The sequence below is a fragment of the Glycine max genome, chromosome 18 (assembly GCF_000004515.6).
Source record: "Glycine max cultivar Williams 82 chromosome 18, Glycine_max_v4.0, whole genome shotgun sequence".
NCBI classification, from domain to species: Eukaryota; Viridiplantae; Streptophyta; class Magnoliopsida; order Fabales; family Fabaceae; genus Glycine; species Glycine max.
In genome coordinates this window covers 13,143,154-13,162,147 of record NC_038254.2, presented here as the reverse complement: position 1 = coordinate 13,162,147, position 18,994 = coordinate 13,143,154, and the positions used below count along the sequence as shown (strand labels likewise).

General features: G+C 32.9%; 1 protein-coding gene across 1 annotated transcript; it reads right to left on the bottom strand.

The window, feature by feature from the left end:
* Nucleotides 1–6,399: 6,399 nt before the first annotated feature.
* LOC102667054 (uncharacterized) lies at nt 6,400–6,978 on the bottom strand. The gene is made up of 2 exons (XM_006603176.1): nt 6,727–6,978; nt 6,400–6,651 (listed from the first exon to the last, which is right to left on the bottom strand). Exons 1-2 carry the CDS (start codon nt 6,976–6,978, stop codon nt 6,400–6,402), a joined length of 504 nt encoding a protein of 167 aa, XP_006603239.1.
* Nucleotides 6,979–18,994: the final 12,016 nt, after the last annotated feature.

The window sequence follows — 18,994 nt, the reverse complement described above, 5'->3', positions numbered from 1 at the left end:
TTGTTTTCCTTTGTGCACTAATGTGTTGTTTTGAATTTTGAGTCATATTATCTTGTGTAGTCAAAGAATAATAATAAAAGAACAAAATAATGATGCTTTTATCTTCTGTCTTTCTATTTTGTATTAATTAAATTAAGCTTCGTTAAAAAGTGTTTACCTATGAAATAACTGTTTTTTTTTCTATTGTGTTACTTAAGGAAGTTGACTCATATGATTGGATTTTCCCTGGTAGCAATCGGTCAACTTGGGTTCAACTCTAGAAGCTCTTTAATTGTTGGTGATCTATAAATCTACACTGAAATAGCATGCATCTAAAATGATTGTGTTAGCGGATCTAAATTTGGTTTAGATGATTTGGAAGGTAAATTGCACAATTTTAATAAAAAAAATACAGATGCATGCGTTAGTGGCGGAGCTTAACAATTTTTTTTTTGGAGGGATCAAATAAAATATTTTTATAATTTATTAATAACTATCAATTTTTAGGCCTTCATTTGTTATTAATAAAAGTTAGAAAAATTATATGTAAACTTTTTTGTGAGAAAATAGCAAGAAAAATTATTTTTCATACAAACATTTTTTTTTACCAAAATTATAATAAAACTTGCAGAAAAATTTTGTAGAAAAAACTTGCAAAAGAATCATAATATTAATATAAAAAAGTCTACAAGAAAAAATTTAGTTTCAAATCTCACTAGATTTTCTTACAGTAGAATTGTTACATAAAGGTCATAAAAAAGAGTTTGAAAATTAAAAAAAAAAGTACTTTTATTTTATATATAAAAGTACAATTAATTAATGAAATATGTGATGTGTAAACCGTCTTATTATATTAATTAAAAGAGTCGATGTTATAAAAAAACTAAAAGTGCAATTATATTATTGTCTAAACAAATAATAATAAGTTGACTAAAGATTATCTTCTTTATCCCTTCTCAATAACAAAAGTTTGTAAATTTTTATACTCTTTAAATGACTTAAAATCATTAACAATTAAGACATAAGTAACTTTAAAGAAGATTTAAAACTATAATAGAAGAATTATGGGTATCAAACTAATTAGGATTAATTATTCTTTTGTTCCCTTTGTCATGCATGACAACTTTTATGAACGGACCAAGAACATTGTTGGAGTCGAGATGGACACTGCGACAATGGTGTATTTTCTTTTTTAGAACCAAAATGAGATACTCTATTTAATCTATAGGAATTAAAAAAAATTGTTGCAACTATAAAGATAAAAGTATAATTAAACCTATTTTCAATACTTATATACGTGATTTGAGTTTAATATTTATATAAAATATTTTTTATTGCCAATTGTAAAAAATATGATAAACATGACTTTTAAAATTATTATTTAAAAATTAATAAATCTATCCCACATGTTAATTTATAATTACATAACAATGTATTAATCTTTTACATCATCAATACAATACATATATTAACTATCCATATAATCATATTTTGTAAAAAATTTGAGAGGCATGACAGGGACGGTACAAATTCAATCTCTCCGAGTTTATAGAAACCTAGCAGGATTTATTAAAGTCATAATGATGGCATGCTAAATGCTTTGCAAGTCCTACCCAGAGCATTCAGGATGGCATTTATTGTTAGAACATGACCAATATGAAATCATCTTATTATATAAAATGATCGTGCGCTATTTATTATATAACATGACCAACTTTGAGTAAATTAATGGGTTATTGATTGATGATAATCAACTATTACTTTTTTGTTTGATATAATTTACATACTAGCATGGAAACTTCCAGCTCCCATGTTCCATCTTATTGCAACATCCAAATTTATCTTATAACAACCTACAGTAGGAAATATCCAGTTCACTTGCCTGAGGATTATGGTTCTCAGTCAGGATATATAGCTTGCTCCTTTAATTTTGGGAGGTTCTGAAACATCTTTGCCAGCACTTATTCATAATTAACATCTTTTCTTCCTTAGATTGATGGATGTTAAGTTGTTAACTGGGAGATTGGAGCAGGCTCGCCAATTTTTGCATTTGGGCAATGCTTCCCTGTCCCAAATCTTCTTCCACCGACAGTTACTGGAAGAGAGTATTAGAGAGAATCTTGCTAATTAATATGCTTCCGAAATACGTTGTTTCAAAATGTAACACAGATGGTGGAACTTTTTTTCTTCTTATTTTCTTTCATTACTAAGAAAACTAAAAAATATTCTATAATCTAATTCCCTTTTCAATATTTTCCCTTTCTTTTGTATTCCGAGCATGCCTACTTTAAAAAAATAATATTTGAACCTAATTTTATAATACTTTAAAAATAGTATAAGTGCCTTTCACTCAATTCATTTAAAAGGTTCTTCAATTTTTTTTATCATGCCTTTTATTTTAAATAACTAACTTCAAGAAAAAAAATTATTTTTCAAACAAGTATTAATTAACAAATTTATTTTTTTAAATATCAATAATGTAAATATTTTATATTATCAATCAATTGAAAATTATTTTAAATATAACGATTAAGATAATAATTATAAAAACAAAAAAAAACTTATTAACTTTTTATACAGAACATGTGTAATTGAATAATAATATAAAAAAAATTACACATTCAATTCATTCTAATTAAGAGATATTTAATTTATCAAAGAAGTAAATTGTTTGAACAAGAGCAATAAGAAGAAATTCTAAAATAGGTTAAAATGTATATAAAAATAGTTCTAATTTTTACTTAAAAAATACCCCGGTTAAAAATACATTAAAATACAAATTAAAAATTAATAAATAAAAATATAATAATATTAAATACTTATGCTTTTTTACTAAAAGAATTTCATTTTTAATTTCTTGAAAACCTTATTATTCAATTGAAAAACCAATGGGAAAGAAAAATGGATGGATATATAAAGGATAAATAGCCACTTTGGTTCTAGTACTTTGCATTCGGTGATAATTTGGTTCCTATACTTTAAAAATGATTAATTTAGTTCACAAAAGGGTAAATATCGCGAAAAAATGATAGATCATGTTGCTGCAAAAGTGCTGCCACCGACATCATCATTGGCATCGCGACAATAAACACTGACATGGAGAACCAAACAATGCATTTCCTATTTTACCCTTCCTCACATTCTCCCCGATTGCAAACCACCACGTCGTGGCTCCCAAATTGTAGCCACTACCAAAACCAAGATCTTCGTGCCCTACTCTCTGAAGCCAACCACTGCATCACTATTGGTCTTGGGAGCTTTCTCAATGAAGGCACACCCTCACTACGCTTGAGCCCAAGTGCAAGCCTTATCCGCTCGTCATCCTCATCCCTATCACAATGTTCATAGTGTCCATCCATTATTTTTGGTTTCTTTTTTATTTGTACAATTTTATGAAATTTTGTTACTACAATTTTTGGGTTTTAATTGTTTGTTAGATCTAAAATTGTGATTGTAATTTTGGAGGGTTTTGGATTTTAAGGGTTTCAAAAGAGGAACAAAGAGATGGAGGGGAAGGGTGATGAAGAAGGAATGATTAATGGAGAAAGAAAGAGAGAGAAAAGAAGATTTGGGGGATGAAGTGTGGCAACACTGGCAAGCATGGTAGAGGGAACCATCGTTGGTGAGAAATCAATGGAGAAGAGGGGAGGTCATCAAGGATAAGATTAAGAAGAAAAGGTAAAAACATTGTGCATTGTTGATGGATTGGCAAGTGCACCAAAGCTCCACTTTGATGTAATGTTGGAAACTTAGCCTACCAAAGCTACACTTTAATGTAATGTTAATGATTTTTCTCTATTTATAATTATTTTAATTTATACTTGCATCTATTAATATACTCTAACTTTGGTCTCCCGCATGAAAGAACTTAATTTATCTATTTTCTCTCTCAAATTCCTTTGTAGAGCTAAAATAGTAAATTGCATTAAGAACAAAGATGTATAACAGGCTAAACAAATATCAATCTATCCCTAGTGATGACTTTATTTAGATATCCTTTCCTAGTTCTATTAGAAAATAACGTTTCCCAACGCTACCCCTAAAACTTATCATGCAAATGGGTGGTCAAGCCACAAACAAGAATATTAGGCACAAGAAAGGATAATGCAAAAGTAATATTCATAAATAGATAGGAAGAGAAATTACATCAAGAGTAGTTAGCTGTCAAGTTCCCAACAAAGGGGGTTTAACCTCTCATTTTCATGGAGACTTTACAATTCCAAGAGAGGAATATTTAGTAAAGGGAAAAAGATAAGAAAGGGAATGGAGGGAAGGAATGACTCCCATTGCTTGCTTCTCCTTCTTCTAATCTTTGCCTTCTATAATGAATTGTATTTTGTTGGAATTTCTGTGTGTCTTTTCCTTCTTCTTCCCTCTTCTTCTTTTATAGGTGCAAATTAATGAGCTTCTGATTTAGTCTGATTTCCTTAATTATTCTACTTTCCTGCTTTCCTCAATTAGTCTTCTTTCCTTAATTAGCCCTTCTTTTCTCAATTAGTTTGCTTTCCTCAATTAGCTTGTTTTTCTTAATTATCCTTCTTTCCTCAATTAGCTTGCTTTCCTTAATTATTCTTGCATTTTTGGGCTTTATTTTACTCACTAAGCTTCATAAATCAATCACTTTTAATATTCTTTGCATAAAAACTTAAATGATGTTAATTTATCAATTATTTGCTCAAAAAGGAAAAAATAGAAGAGAAAAATTACAAATTCCTCTATAATTTAACTCCAAAATATACTCATAATTAGTAGTTATCAAACTCCCACAAAGTTAAATCTTTGCTTGTCCTCAAGCCAAAGGAAAAATTTTTAGAGTTTACCAATCATAGTTCATGAGATATCTGCATACATTCCAAATAACATCATTGGCCAATTCTCAAGTTCAGAGTTGTCATAAGTTCATGAAAGGAGGAGAACAATATGTACTTTAAATGAAATGGTTAGCAAGAATAACAGATCACAAGGAATAATCACCAAACTTCAGTCCTTACAAGGCTAGTGTTTCTCTCAATCCCACAAGTGTCTCGGTAAAAGTGTTTGAATTATAACAATTGAATAGTAAAATTCCCAACTTTGCACATCATCTCAGTCAATGCTATCATACATGCATAATATGGATCACTAAGGACTTTATTAGGATTGTAACGTGGCTGGACCAACAAAGAAATCATGGTTTTTTCTAGGAATCAAAGCTTAGGATCTAGGAGAGCATTCATTCCCCTAACTTATTTACAAACCACAACTTAGAATTTTTCACAACACCAACCTTATTGCTTTGCTACTCTTTTCAGCACCTTTATTTTCCTTGATGATGGTTTACCCCAAATTTTATTCTTTAAAATAACATAACTTTTTTTTGCAAATATAAAAACATTCATACTGGGCTAGAGTAATACCATATTTTGTAACTCAATTTAACTTGTGTTGTATATTTATTTTCTTGCAATAGAAAATCACCCCAAAAACATTCCCCTAAATTTGGGACAAATTTGTTTGGATCCATGAGTACTCTCCTACAACCTAGGAAAAGGTAGTTAGTAAATATCACATTTTGGGCTTGGGTTCCAACAAAAAAAATTTACATTAGGCTAAAAAAGGGTGCAAGGGATGCATTCATTCACATGATAGCTTTTTGGCTAAGTATCTGAATAAAATAACAAACAAGGCCTTGATCATCTCCACATCATACATGCATTTCAAGCAATCCAAGAATCATGCAAAATCAGAAAATTAAAACCAATCGTTCTCTCATAGTTTAAAGTTCACACAATTTACCAGTTTTCATTGAAGTATGAAGGTTCTCATTCCTTGCTTTTTTGTCAGAAATACTAACCTTTTCATTCTTGTACTGTTAGTTCACACTCCATCACTCACACTGATGCTTGCTATCACGAGAATCAACCATTCACAAAAATACTCATTAGTACGCAGTTAGTCTCACTCATGCAATCGGTTCACTCAAAATGTGTTGCAACCAATCAATAAGTATCTACCTCCCTATCATGCATCAAACTAAATTAAAACTATTAAATGAATGAATTTAAACTACTGAAATTAGATTATCCTAAATGCAAGAATTTAAAATAAGAATAAAAGAAAATGAAACCAAAAAAAAAATAAAGACAAATAAAAAGAATTAAAGAAAAATCCTAATCAAAATGGGCCTTAATCCTGTGTGGGCCCTAGATCTCAAGCTTCCTGTGCAGTAGTGATGCCCACAATGTAATCATCATCAGCTCCATTGTTACCCATATTAGAGGTGTCACCCCCCTCTACAGAAGAGGATTGGACTCCTGGCCGGACAACCTGCTGTAGAAAAGCCTCTTGCGTCATCAGTGGAGGCTTCATAGAAAGGTGAATGGATAGCTGGTGCAGGTTCTGGATGACGAGACGATAGCCATGATGGAGGCTCTACATCATCTAGACTAGATGATCCTGCTGGGAAGACGAGGAAAAAGGCTTGTCGGCTGTAGAAGAGGTGGTTGGAGGAAGGATTACTGGAGGTGGAGCTAGTGGAGTGTCTAGAGTAGTTTGGGCCTTGACTCGCCTTGGCCTAGGGAGGACAATGGAAGGGGCTGCTAGATTCCAAACTGGCTTGACTTCATCTTCTTCTAGAAACACAACCTTCAGGTGTCGCCTAGCAAGGTCAGCTTCTTGCTCAATTGCCTCCACCTTAAAGCAGGTCTTGTTATCACTGGGATACTTTATTGCCTTAAACAAGTTGAAAGTGACTTTCTAGTCCTCCACACTCATCTCCAAGTTGCCATTCTCCATGTCCACAACACATTTTGCAGTAAGCACGAATGGACAACCCAATATTAGAGGAATGTCAAGATCCTCTTCTATATCCATTATCAGAAAGTCCACCGGAAAAGTGAATTGGCAAACCATGATTAGGACATCTTCAACTACACCATATGGTCTGCTGATCGAAAGGTCTACTAGCTGAAGCATCATTTTGGTGGGAGTAATCTTCAAATTCCCAATTCTCCGACACATAGATAAGGACATTAGATTGATGCTTGCCCCCAAATCAAGGAGAGCTTTACCCACTGACACATCCCCAATAGAGCATGGGATGGTTACGCTTCCTGGGTCTTTGAATTTCTTTGGTGAGTTCTTCTAGATCACAACACTACAATTTCCTTCCACCACGATGCTCTCATTATTGATATATTTCCCTTTCTTCGTGAGGAGGTGCTTCAAAAATTTGGTATACAAAGGCATCTGCTGTAAGGCCTCTCTAAAGGGAATGATGATCCCCAACTTATTAAATATGTCAAGAAATTGAGCAAAATGTCATTCCTTATCTTTCTTTGATGGCACCAAGGGATATGGGATGTCCTTCACTGGGACTAAGGGTATCTCTTTTCTAGCCTCCATTGCTAACTGACTCTTGGTCTTAGTGGGTAAGACCTTTTCACCCTTTTCCTTGCTCTCTTCTTTCTCTTCATCACCCTCTTCTATCTTATTATTCTCTCCTTCCTCATTACTCACATCCTCCAATACTCCCTTAGCTCTCTTTTCTCTCTCTGCATTCTCCCTCCTCCGACTCTTAATGAAAATTACCTTGCACTCCTCCTTGGGATTCTTCTCTGTGTTGGCCCTAAAAATGTTCGTGGATGTTTTAGCCAATTGCTTAGCTAAATGGCCCACTTGTACCTCTTGATTCCTAATGGCAGACTCAGTCTCTTGTGATTTGATAGAGAAACCTACATAAATTGATTCAGAGTGTCTTCTAGCTTAGTGATTTTCTCATATAAATCGGGCCCTTGATTGGGAGGCCGATTAGATGAAACTCCTTGATTTCTGCTGAAGTTATTCCAGGGGTGGGATCTCCAACCTTGGCCTTGAGAGAAATTCCCCCCTGATTGTATCCTGGAGGTCTTCCTTGATGGAACCCTTGATGGTATGGATTGGTCATATAGTTTACTTCTTTGGATACATCGTCTTGGACCATGCACATGCCTGACTCATGGGCCCCACCACAGATGTTGCATCCTCTAATGTGCATGACTGAAGAATGGGCAGGTTGCACTGCCTGCAACTGTTGATGAAGCTTGCTCACCGTCTCTGTGAGGGTCTCTAGTTGCTTGGCTAGGAGATTGTTCTGGGCTAGTAGCGCAACTTGTGATGTGAGCTCGAGAAGACTCTTCTTTGTAGGTGGGTAGGCTCGATCACGAAGGATGGCATGGTCATTGGCTGCCATATTTTCAATCAACTCCATAGCTTCATCAGGTGTCTTTAGTTTGATCTTTCCACTAGCGAAGGCATCAAGTAACTGCTTTGAATGGGGTCGCAAGCCATCAATGAAGATATTGAGTTGAACCGGCTCGCTGAACTTGTGGGTGGGAGTCTTCCGAAGTAAACCATGGAAGCAGTCAAGAGCTTCACTCAATGATTCATCAGGGAATTGGTGGAATGAAGAGATCTCCACCTTTCCCTCGGTAGTCTTGGACTCTGGAAAATATCTCTTCAAAAATTTCTCCACCACCTCCTCCCATGTCCGCATGCTATCTCCTTTGAACGAGTTCAACCATCTTTTTGCTTCATCAGCCAAGGAGAATAAGTTGAGGCGGATGGCATCTTCAGGAACTCTAGCTATATTCTTTGTGTTGCAAATCTCTATGTATGTAGCAAGGTGGGCATATGGATCTTCATTGGGTAGTCCATGAAAGACATTGCCTTGGATCAACTGGATGAGAGAATATGGATAAGAGATGTTGGCAGCTTGAACTTCGGGCTGAGCTATGCTTGTGAAATATCAAGGTGTATAGGTACTAGAGTAGCAATATAATATTTAAATTATATGACATAGGAAGGAACAAAAGAGTTAAAAATGAGATATTTTATTTAAATTGTATGACATAGATGATACTGCTTATAGCAGTTGCCTTGAATGAACATTTTTTCCGATCCTTTTCAACGGTGGTCTGCTACTTTTGCCATCCTACCTGACCTTGTCATTCTTCCTCTCCTTTCCCATGTGGGAGATCTTAAGAGCATGTATAATGATAAATCAGGTGAAGAGAGATTCGTAAGCTCAGAATTCAATTCAAGAATCTCATTAAAGATGTTCTCTAGTTCTTAACATATAGACATAATATTTTTCAGTCTTCTCAAGCTTAATTAATAAATAGCACACAATCAATTTATATAAGATATATAATATCATATTGGTCATTATTCTATCAATAAATATCCTTTTGATCTTTATCGTTGTAATTATTTTTTTCTTTTAATTTCTATAATTTAAATAAAATATCTCATTTTAGTTTCAATAGTTACAATTTTTAACTCTTTTGTTCCTTCCTATGTCATAGTTACATCCAAGTGTTAGGCACAATTTATTTTTTGATCCGGAAGTCTCTTACGGATCAACGTATGAATCAACTTAATTCATAAACGGAAAAACAAACAAGGATAATTTTGTCATTTTTTTAGAATGCTGGGTGCACCAGCAATAATGCTGGGTGCACCTAACAACACTCTAAATTTATATTTTTCTGGTAAGAGTAGTGAGGAACAAAGTAGTGAAAGATTTTCTGATTTTATGAAAGACAGATGAAAGAAACAATATATTTTTACAATAAGATAGATTGAGAGACAGCGTGGTGGGAGGTTTTGGGACTATGAGAAAATGAATGACATAGTATAAATAAATTATAGATTATGGTTTCGATTAAGTTAAACTCATCATTACGTGAAATCAAATGACTAAAGTTTACCATCATTCTTTTCTTAACATAGAATTTAATGTAACTTGATATTTACTCAATATATAGTATCTTGTGTTGTCAAACAATAATGATAGCATTCGAAAGACCAAAAAAATAATAATGGCTCTCATTTTCTTTCTCTCTTAATTTCTTTCTTTGTATTTTGAATTAATTAAATTGAGCTTCAATAAAAAAAAGTTTAAATGATTTACGCTGCAAAAAATTTTTGGTATTTAATTTAAGCAATTTTCTTCCATGAAATAAATTTTTTCTTGTGTTACTAATGAAAGTTGACTTGTTTGTTTCGATTTTCACAGATAAAAATAGCACAACTTTAGTTCAAATCTAGAACTTTTGTTTTTTGGTGATCTGTAATTCTCCACTGAAATAGAATTTAAAACAATGGAGATTAAAATCAATTTATTGGCAGGCCTAAATCTAGTTTAGATAATTTGGAAGGTAATTGTACCATTTGGACAAAAAAGTTACAAATGTATATGAAGTAGGGTTAATTATACAATTTCTTTTAATTATAATTAAAAGTTTAATTGTGTCCTTCAATTATTAAAAAAATTAATTAAAAATTTTAATTATTTAAAATATTTCAATTGGGTCTCTCAATTATTTAAAAGTTCAATTAGATCCTTTAATTATTAAAAACACTATGCTTAATTCTTTTTGCATAATGAAATATATAATTTTTTATTGCACTTTTTAATAATTAGGAACCCAGTGAAAGAGCCTAGTTGGAATTTTTAATAATTGAAGGATCTAATTGAATTTTTTAAAAACAATTAAAGAATCTGATTGGATTTTTTAACAATTAAGGGATCTGGTTGAACTTTTTTAAATAAGTAAAAGATCTTAATTATAATGGAGGGAATAATTATATAATTAAGCCTATGAAGTAAGCACTACTAGAAAATATGTTTTTTACATCGATTATTTATAACTTTCAACATCGGTTATTAATCGATGTTGAAAGTGACGATGTTGAAAGTATTATCGTTAACATCAGTTTTACAAAATCGATGTTAACGTAAAAATGACAACATCGGTTATTTAAATAACCGATGTTATATAATAAGAATTATACAAAAAAGGTATCAATGTTCATAACAACGTTGACAGTTAACATCGGTTTCTACCAAACTCGATGTTAACGTATAAGTTAACATCAATTTTACTCAAAAACCGATGTTAACTTACAACGTTAACATCAGTTTTTGTTGAAAATTGATGTTAAGTTCCAAAACATTAACATCGGTTTTACACAAAAACCGATGTTAAGTTATATGTTAACATCGGTTTTTGTAGAAAATCGATGTTAACGTTGTAAGTTAACATCGGTTTTGGATAAAACCGATGTTAATGTTGGCAGTTAACATCGGTTTTGGAAAAACATGATGTTGTTTGTGAAGATTAACATCGATTTTTTTTTAAAAATTGATGTTGTTATTAGGAATTTTTTTAATACATTATCTGTTTTTTCATTAAACCCAAAAATTAACCTGCAAATAATTCAGATCACACAACACAACATATTTGCATTCTGTTTTGAAACAGTTTTAAGCAAAAAAACTAGCTAGTAAACTATCAATTGTAAAAAATCAATTGATAACTATCAATAAAGAAAGAATTTATTAATAAGTATCAGTAAAGAATATTCAATGTTAAAATGAAACATCAATGGTAAAAAATGTAAAGCAAGCTAGTAAACTAATTAAGTAAACTAAAATTACAAAGTTCCCTAACATCCTAAGTTTGATTTCTAACTTTGAGATAATGCTTTGTCCACTGGATGCGAAACGCCTTCAATCTCTCTGCTTCCAACAGTCTAACATCTTTAAAATACTGCGTGAAAAAGTAAAACATAAGTTACTAATATAATACCAATCATAGCAAAATGAAATTTGTTTGAAATAAATAATTACCGTTTCCCAATTATTCCTTAAGCTTCCTAAGATTATAGTGGACATCCAGTGCATCACGTAATAGCCACACTCAGTGCTTCCTTTTTGTCTATTACACTAAATACATAATGAAATTCAAATATTAAACGTTAACTACAAATTAGTGTACACACACATAAAATATATATAAGTAGAAACTTTCTTTAACAACGATCCACCTAGCACTAGCCTTGGATTTAGGTTGTGGAGTATCATCAAGTCCGTTCAAAGCACTGTTGAATACAAGGAACATTAAAATATTGATGTTGCTGAGTAATGATAATGCAAATGTATTGAAAAACAACACTGACCTGTTAATTATTCCTTTAAGGTAGTTGTCTGGCCTATTATGCAAGGAACAAAACCAGACAACAAGATTTTCCTTAGGCAAAACGACAAATCTGAGTGCGCGGGAGAAAAAAATTTGGTGTTTTAATTTATGAATAACACAACATCGGTTTTTTTAAAAAACCGATGTTAACGTTATAAACTTAACATCGGTTTTTATGAAACCGATGTTAACAAATTAATGTTAACATCGGGTTTTAAAAAAACCGATGTTAACATCAACTAGTTAACATCGGTTTTTTCAAAACCGATGTGAATTAACTGAATTTATTATGACCATGCTCTTGTTAACATTGGTTTTTTGAAAATTTGATGTTAACCTATTGTGTTAACATCGGTTTTTCAAAAAACCGATGTTAATAAAGTCTCGGTATTTACCATTTTGCTATCGTGTTTTTGTTAACATCGGTTTTATAAAACCGATGTTAACTTAACGATGTTGAAAGTATTTTTTCTAGTAGTGAAGATATGATAGACTTTTTTACCATTTTCGTTAAAATGCACGGATGGTAGAAAAATAATTTGTGAATATATAGACAATGCTCATAAATGTAACATTCTTTCATGGCTTGCAAAATATTTTGATGGCAGTATAAGTTGGTTCACTTAATGTTAATGATACAAGTTGAGGATAAGTGAGATGGGTAAACGATAACAAAATTCATAACAATTAATTGGAAGGTAGAAGATATACAATAATTATTTCTGTTCTATTTTTTTAATCGCAATGGAGCATTTAATCGCAATGCCTTATGCATGCGATATCGGACTAATTGTGTCCAATCAATTTGTCGGCTTGTATGAAAAGCCCACATGACAATAAGATCTTCCTCAGAAACTTGTGCAAGGTTTGAAGATCTTGGAAGCAAAATACGTACAATGAGATAATGAAGGATGCGGCTTTCAAAAGCCAATGATCCGGCAAGAAGCCTTCCGGTCATATCCGCTTGGTTGGTGCAAACCAACCGGCAGACATCATGTAAAGAGAAGTCAAATTTCCAATCATCATTCAGTGTACCTTCAAATGGTACACCTTCACTAGATAATTGGGTCAAGTCATAGAATAGGGATTGGTCAATGACCATTTTTATCCCATAAACTTCAGAAATCAAAGTGCCTTCTTGAATTTCTAGGTTAGAATAGAAGGCTTTAACTAATTCAGTATAAACAGACAATTTTAAAGACATGAAAGGAATGAGATTGGAGTTTTCAAATGCCTGAATGCATTCAAAACTCTCATTGGAAAAGAAATCCATGTCAATGAATTTTGGATCGATAATGGAATGAGAAGAGAAAAGATTTGTGTACCGTATCCTTTGTTCTTCCGTTGAGAACAATGAGGAAGAGGAAATGGAGGAGGGAATCTGCGTTTCCTGAGCCTTGGAATGCCGTTGGCTTCGACTCGAGGATCCCTTGCGCTTCTTTGATGGTTCCGCCATTTGAGGGAGTTATTTGAAATTTCAATCGGTTCAAATGAAAAAGAATGAAAAAAGATGAAGTTTGGGCTTTGTGGGGAGTGATTTGGATGAGAAATGAGTGAGATATGGTAGAAAGAAGAATTGGGAACGAGGGTTTTCGAGAAAATGAGAAGTTGCAGTTTTCAGATTTTGAAATCTGAATATATAGGAGCAGGGACGCGTTGTAATCGATTATAGCATTTGGTAATCAATTACTCCTTTCTTAACTGCCTGTAATCGATTACACTACTGTGGTAATCGATTACTAGAGAACATTTCTGCCAAACCTAAATGCTGAATGACTTTTAAGGGAAAAGGGATTTGACTGAATATCAAAATACTTTCTTAAAGAAAATATATATTAAAAATACTTTATGAATGAACCTTAATCAAGTAATTCACATATCATATTCAAAGTCATGCATAATCATTTAAAGAAAACACACACACACACACACACACACACACACACACACACACACACACACACACACACACACACACACACACACACACACACACACACACACACACACATATATTCAATTATATCAAAATAATCAACACAAGTATTGAAGAATAAAGATCATAAATATTATCAAAATATTTAAAGGAAACTTCATGCTTTGAGAAAGAAAATTAACTCAATCAAGAACATATAAACACATACTCACAATTTCAATCAATCAAGACAAACAAATAAAATTTTGTTAGTCATCATAATCAAAATTAATTGAAAGAAAAATTTCAACCAAAATAAAATTTTAAAAGAGAATGGTTTTGATGTTACCTTTTTCATGATTAAAGTATCTAGGTCTTCAAAGATGGAAGTCACACTTTTTCTTTTTGCTTAATCTTCTTGAGAGATGTTCTCATCACTCTCATAGTCCTTGGTTAGAAGGTTGATCTCCTTCTCTGAACCGTTGGATGAGTCATTGTCATCCCATGCAATGTAGGCCTTCTTGGTCCTTCTTTCTTCATACTTTTTCTTATCACTTTTCTCAGGCCATTCCTCATTTGAAGGACAATCTGATTTGATGTGACCAAGTTGGTTGCATTTGTAGCATCTAAGAATTTGAGAGTCTTCTTGAGATCTTCTTCAATTGTTGAAGTTCTGACGCTTCTCGATTCTTCTTTTCTTGAAAATTTTTTGAAACTTCTTCACAAAGAGTGAGAAGTCTTCTTCATCTTCTGATTCTTCTTCTTGCATTGAAGAAGAGGCTTTAAGTGCTATACTTCTTTTCTTTTTGTCAATTTCTTCATTTTGATTAAGACGTTGGAGTTCCATTTCATGTTCCTACAATTTTCCAAACAAAGTAGCAAGAGACATAGAGGAAAGATCTTTACTTTCAGAAATATCAGTTACCTTGGGCTGCCATTTCCTACTTAAGCATCTTAAAACTTTATTAATTAGATCTTCATTAGGGAAGATTTTTCCTAAAGAGGCAAGATGGTTGACTGTATGTGTGAATCTTTTCTGCATGCTATGAATGTTTTCATTAGGGTTCATCCTAAACAATTCATATTCATGTGTAAGGGTATTGACTCTAGATCTTTTCACATCAGTGGTGCCTTCATGTGTAAGTTGGAGAGTATCCCGCATCTCCTTGGAATTAGTGCAATTAGACACTCTAAAATACTCATCTATTCCTAGGGCTGAAGTAATAATATTTTTGGCTTTAAGATCATACTGAATTCTTCTTCTATCTTCTTCAGTCCACTTATCTCTAGGTTTTTTTTGTTGTGGTGCTTGTGCTTACATCTACTACAGTGGGTATGTAAGGTCCTATTTCTATTGCTTCGCAAATGTTTAAATCTATGGCTTCAATGAAATCTGCATACGAGTTTTCCAATAGTGGTAACCCTCACCATTGAAGATAGGTGGCCTATGGATGGAATTTTCTTTAGGAAACAAAGAATTTGAAGAGGCCATGAATCTTGAAATGGCTAAACTTTCTACAAGATACCTGCTCTGATACCACTTGTTGGATCAAGTGGCCTCGGAATAATTAAGAAGGGGGGTTGAATTAATTTTTATTGAACCTTTACTAATTAAAAATCTATCCTTCTTAATGTTACTAGATTCAATTAGGCTTTTACTATAATGTTAAGAAAGTAAAGAACAAAAATAGAAACTTAACCAAAAGTAAAAGCGATAATTAAAGTGCACAACGGAAATAAAAGAGTTAAGGAAGAAGAAGACAAAAACAAGAGTTTTATACTGGTTCGATAACAACCTGTGCCTACATCCAGTTCCCAAGTGACCTGCAGTCCTTGAGATTTCTTTTCAACCTTGTAAAAACCTTTACAAGCAAAGATCCACAAGGGATGTACCCTCCCTTATTCTATTTGAACAACCAAGTGGATGTATCTTCCATTTGAACTAATCCACAAGAGATGTACCTTCTCTTATTCTCAGTTACAACAACCCAAGTAGATGTACCCTCTACTTGTACGACAAAGGATGTACCCTCCAATGTGTTAAGACAAAGTTCTCAGGCGGTTAGTCCTTTGAAACTTTGTAAAGGGGAAACAAAAGATATCTCAGGCGATTAGTCCTTTGAAATCTTTTGTTTAAGGGAAAAGGAAGAATCAAAAGAATTCTCAGACTGTGTCATTTTGAATTCTTTGAAAAGGGAGAAGGGAGACACAAAAGAATTCAGGCGGTTAGTCCTTCGTTCTTTTGGAAAAGGGAGAAGAGAGACACAAAAAGAATTCAGGTGGTTAGTCCTTGGCGAATTCTTTTTGGCAAAGGGAGAAGAGAATGAAAAAGATGAATAGCACAAGTTTTGGAACAAAGAACTTTTCTTGAAAGAGAAAGTTTTGAACAAAAACTTTTAGAAAGATGAAGAGAAGATGAAACAGAAAAAATCTGTTGAAAGAGATGAAAGAAAATATTGAAAGATTGATTGAAAGAGATGAGTAAGTTCAATCAATTTGTTTCATGCCAAGGTCACATATTTATAATTTCTTGATGACTCAAGTCAAAACTTGTAACTCTTGGCAATTCCTTTAAAACTAATTACTTAAAAAGTTATAACTTTTGAAAGAATCTTCAGAAACAAGTCACTTGAAGAATTGTGACTTTTGGAAATGATTTTTTCGAAAACTGTCACTTGTATTCGATTAAGGTGTAATCGATTACACATCAGCATATGTGACTCTTCATTTTGAATTTTGAAAATCTTAACGTTTTAAAACACTGGTAATCGATTACTACATTCTTGTAATCGATTACCAGAGAGTAAAACTCTTTGGTAATGATTTTGTGAAAACTTCTTGTGCTACTCAATGTTTTGAAAATTTTTTTAATACTTATCTTGATTAAGTCTTCTCTTGATTCTTGAATCTTTGAGTCTTGAATCTTGATCTTGATTATTCTTGAATCTTGAATCTTCTTGATGAATCATTCTTTGGGCTTTTTGTCATCATCTTTGTCATCATTAAAACTACTTGAATCAACTTGATTCATCATCATGAAGCTTGCTTCTACAGAGTTGCTCTAGGTATTCCAACTTTGCAAGATCTGATATTCTACAGGGAGTCTTGCTAGAACTACCTAAAACAAATCCCTTCAAAACCCGAAGCAGACTCAGGTTCAATCCCCTTTGGCATTCTGTCCAACAAGTAGCATTCAGACAAATCCAATTGTATGAGATTTCTCAATGATAAAATATCACTAGGTAACGTTTCTAGATTGTGACAGGCCTTGAGAACTAGAATTTGTAGGTTCTCAAGTTGACAAATGAAAGGTGGCTGCTCAAATACTCTTGATATCCCACGAAGGCTAAGATGCCTCAAATTCTTTTGACCCCTTAACTCCTTCAGGAATTCTTCAATCTCCACTTCAATATGATGTTTTTGTGAATCTTGCAGCCAACGACCAAGTTGAAGCACCTCCAAATGCTTCATTTTGGCCATCCATTGTGGTCCAAAACTATGATAACTTGCACCAACATTAAAAACACCTCTGCAATGGTTGGATTTAAAACCAAACCCATCACTTAGTTTAATTTTATGTTGGTCAAGTCCTAAAATTTCATATCTAATATCATTATTGCGATGGGATGAGGTCATTATTTGTGAATAATAACCACAAAACTGCTCTTCCTCATTTTGTAGTAATGGAATCACTGACTCGGATCAAAGGATTCATTTTAATTTTACTCACAATGGGACACTTGCCATTTCCACGCAGTACGATCAGTTTATAATTACTTTTTTAAAAAGTATCAAACACATCCTCACCACCTGACTCTACTGTATCCCATAGGAAACCCTCGCTAATCCTACCTCATACGAAACCCACCATCATCCACCAGAGAATTATACCCATTTTCTTTATAAAAGGATTTTCAGGGAAATGTAAGAGAGACAACAAGCAATGATTTGGAAGAGGATGAGGCCTGTTATAATTTACCTTAATCATTTCCAACTCCTCGAGTTGTGGGCTCCAAGGGAATGGTCTATTCACTTCTTCCCTCAGCTTGACCTTCACATCCTCGAATGTTTCTCCTGATGAACCAACAGCTTCTATATCACCACTTTGAATTGCATCACCTAGCATAAACTTTGGAGTTGAATACCTTATTTTCTTGCAAATGTGTTCCTCCTCTTCCATCAACTTACTTATGTTTTTGTTGCGAATATAGCCATCCACAACCGTTAACATTTCAACTAATTCTTCTTCACCATGGAAAACAGGTCTTTTATCTTGTTCAACTCAGACTTCAAATCACTCAAATTCGCTTGTTTTCTACTGTTACCACAAGTGTTACATCCAATTTTTTTTTTATAAATAAAAAAGTTTTATTTAAAAATTAATAATTTTTTTAGAAATTAAATAAATGAGAGGGAATGATTTTTGTTAATTAAAATAAGAGTTTCATAGTACTAGAAAATAAATAGAGAAATAATATTTTAGAAAATAAATGGACGTTTTAATTGGTTGTTTAAATAATGAAAGCGTAAAATAGAATTTCTCTAGTTATAAATAGAGACATACTAGGTCAGTTTTCAAAATCACTATACGTCTCTATGCTCTTTCTTCCTGCATACACCCAAACATGTCCTAATAAAATCATAATTATGGACTCTTTAACCGTTGGATTATTCTAAATTTGGAAATCACCTTCATAATGCATTTGCACACATTTTTACCGTTGGGTTTGTGAAATAATGTATATAGAGAGAGAAATGTCACTTCATGAAGAAAGTGAAATTGAGGCTTCAATTCCTTTTTCTTTTCTCTTGGAAACCCTAGCATAACAACCAGAGGAAAAACTTGAAGAATCTTAGGAAATCACTAGAGACTCCGCTATCGCTGTTGGACTACATACGCGAGCCCAAGGGATGCATTTATCATAATTGGGGTTAGAGTAAACATGTGTATGGATCTTTAGAGGATCAAATTGAGGTTAATTTTGAGGTGTTTTATGCATTTTAATTTTGCCTCTATAATGATAATAACAAATTGCTTTTGTTTGACAGGTCAATTGATGCCGTGATGCGAATTGGATGGCTAATTGAGTGTTTGGCT

Bases quoted from the DNA above. Each gene is read 5' to 3' on its own strand.
- LOC102667054 (XM_006603176.1), bottom strand. From the start codon at position 6,978: ATGTGTCGGAGAATTGGGAATTTGAAGATTACTCCCACCAAAATGATG. The intron at 6,652-6,726 runs GTGGAGGACTAG...ACCTGCTTTAAG, and splicing joins ATGGCAACTTGGAGATGAGT to GTGGAGGCAATTGAGCAAGA.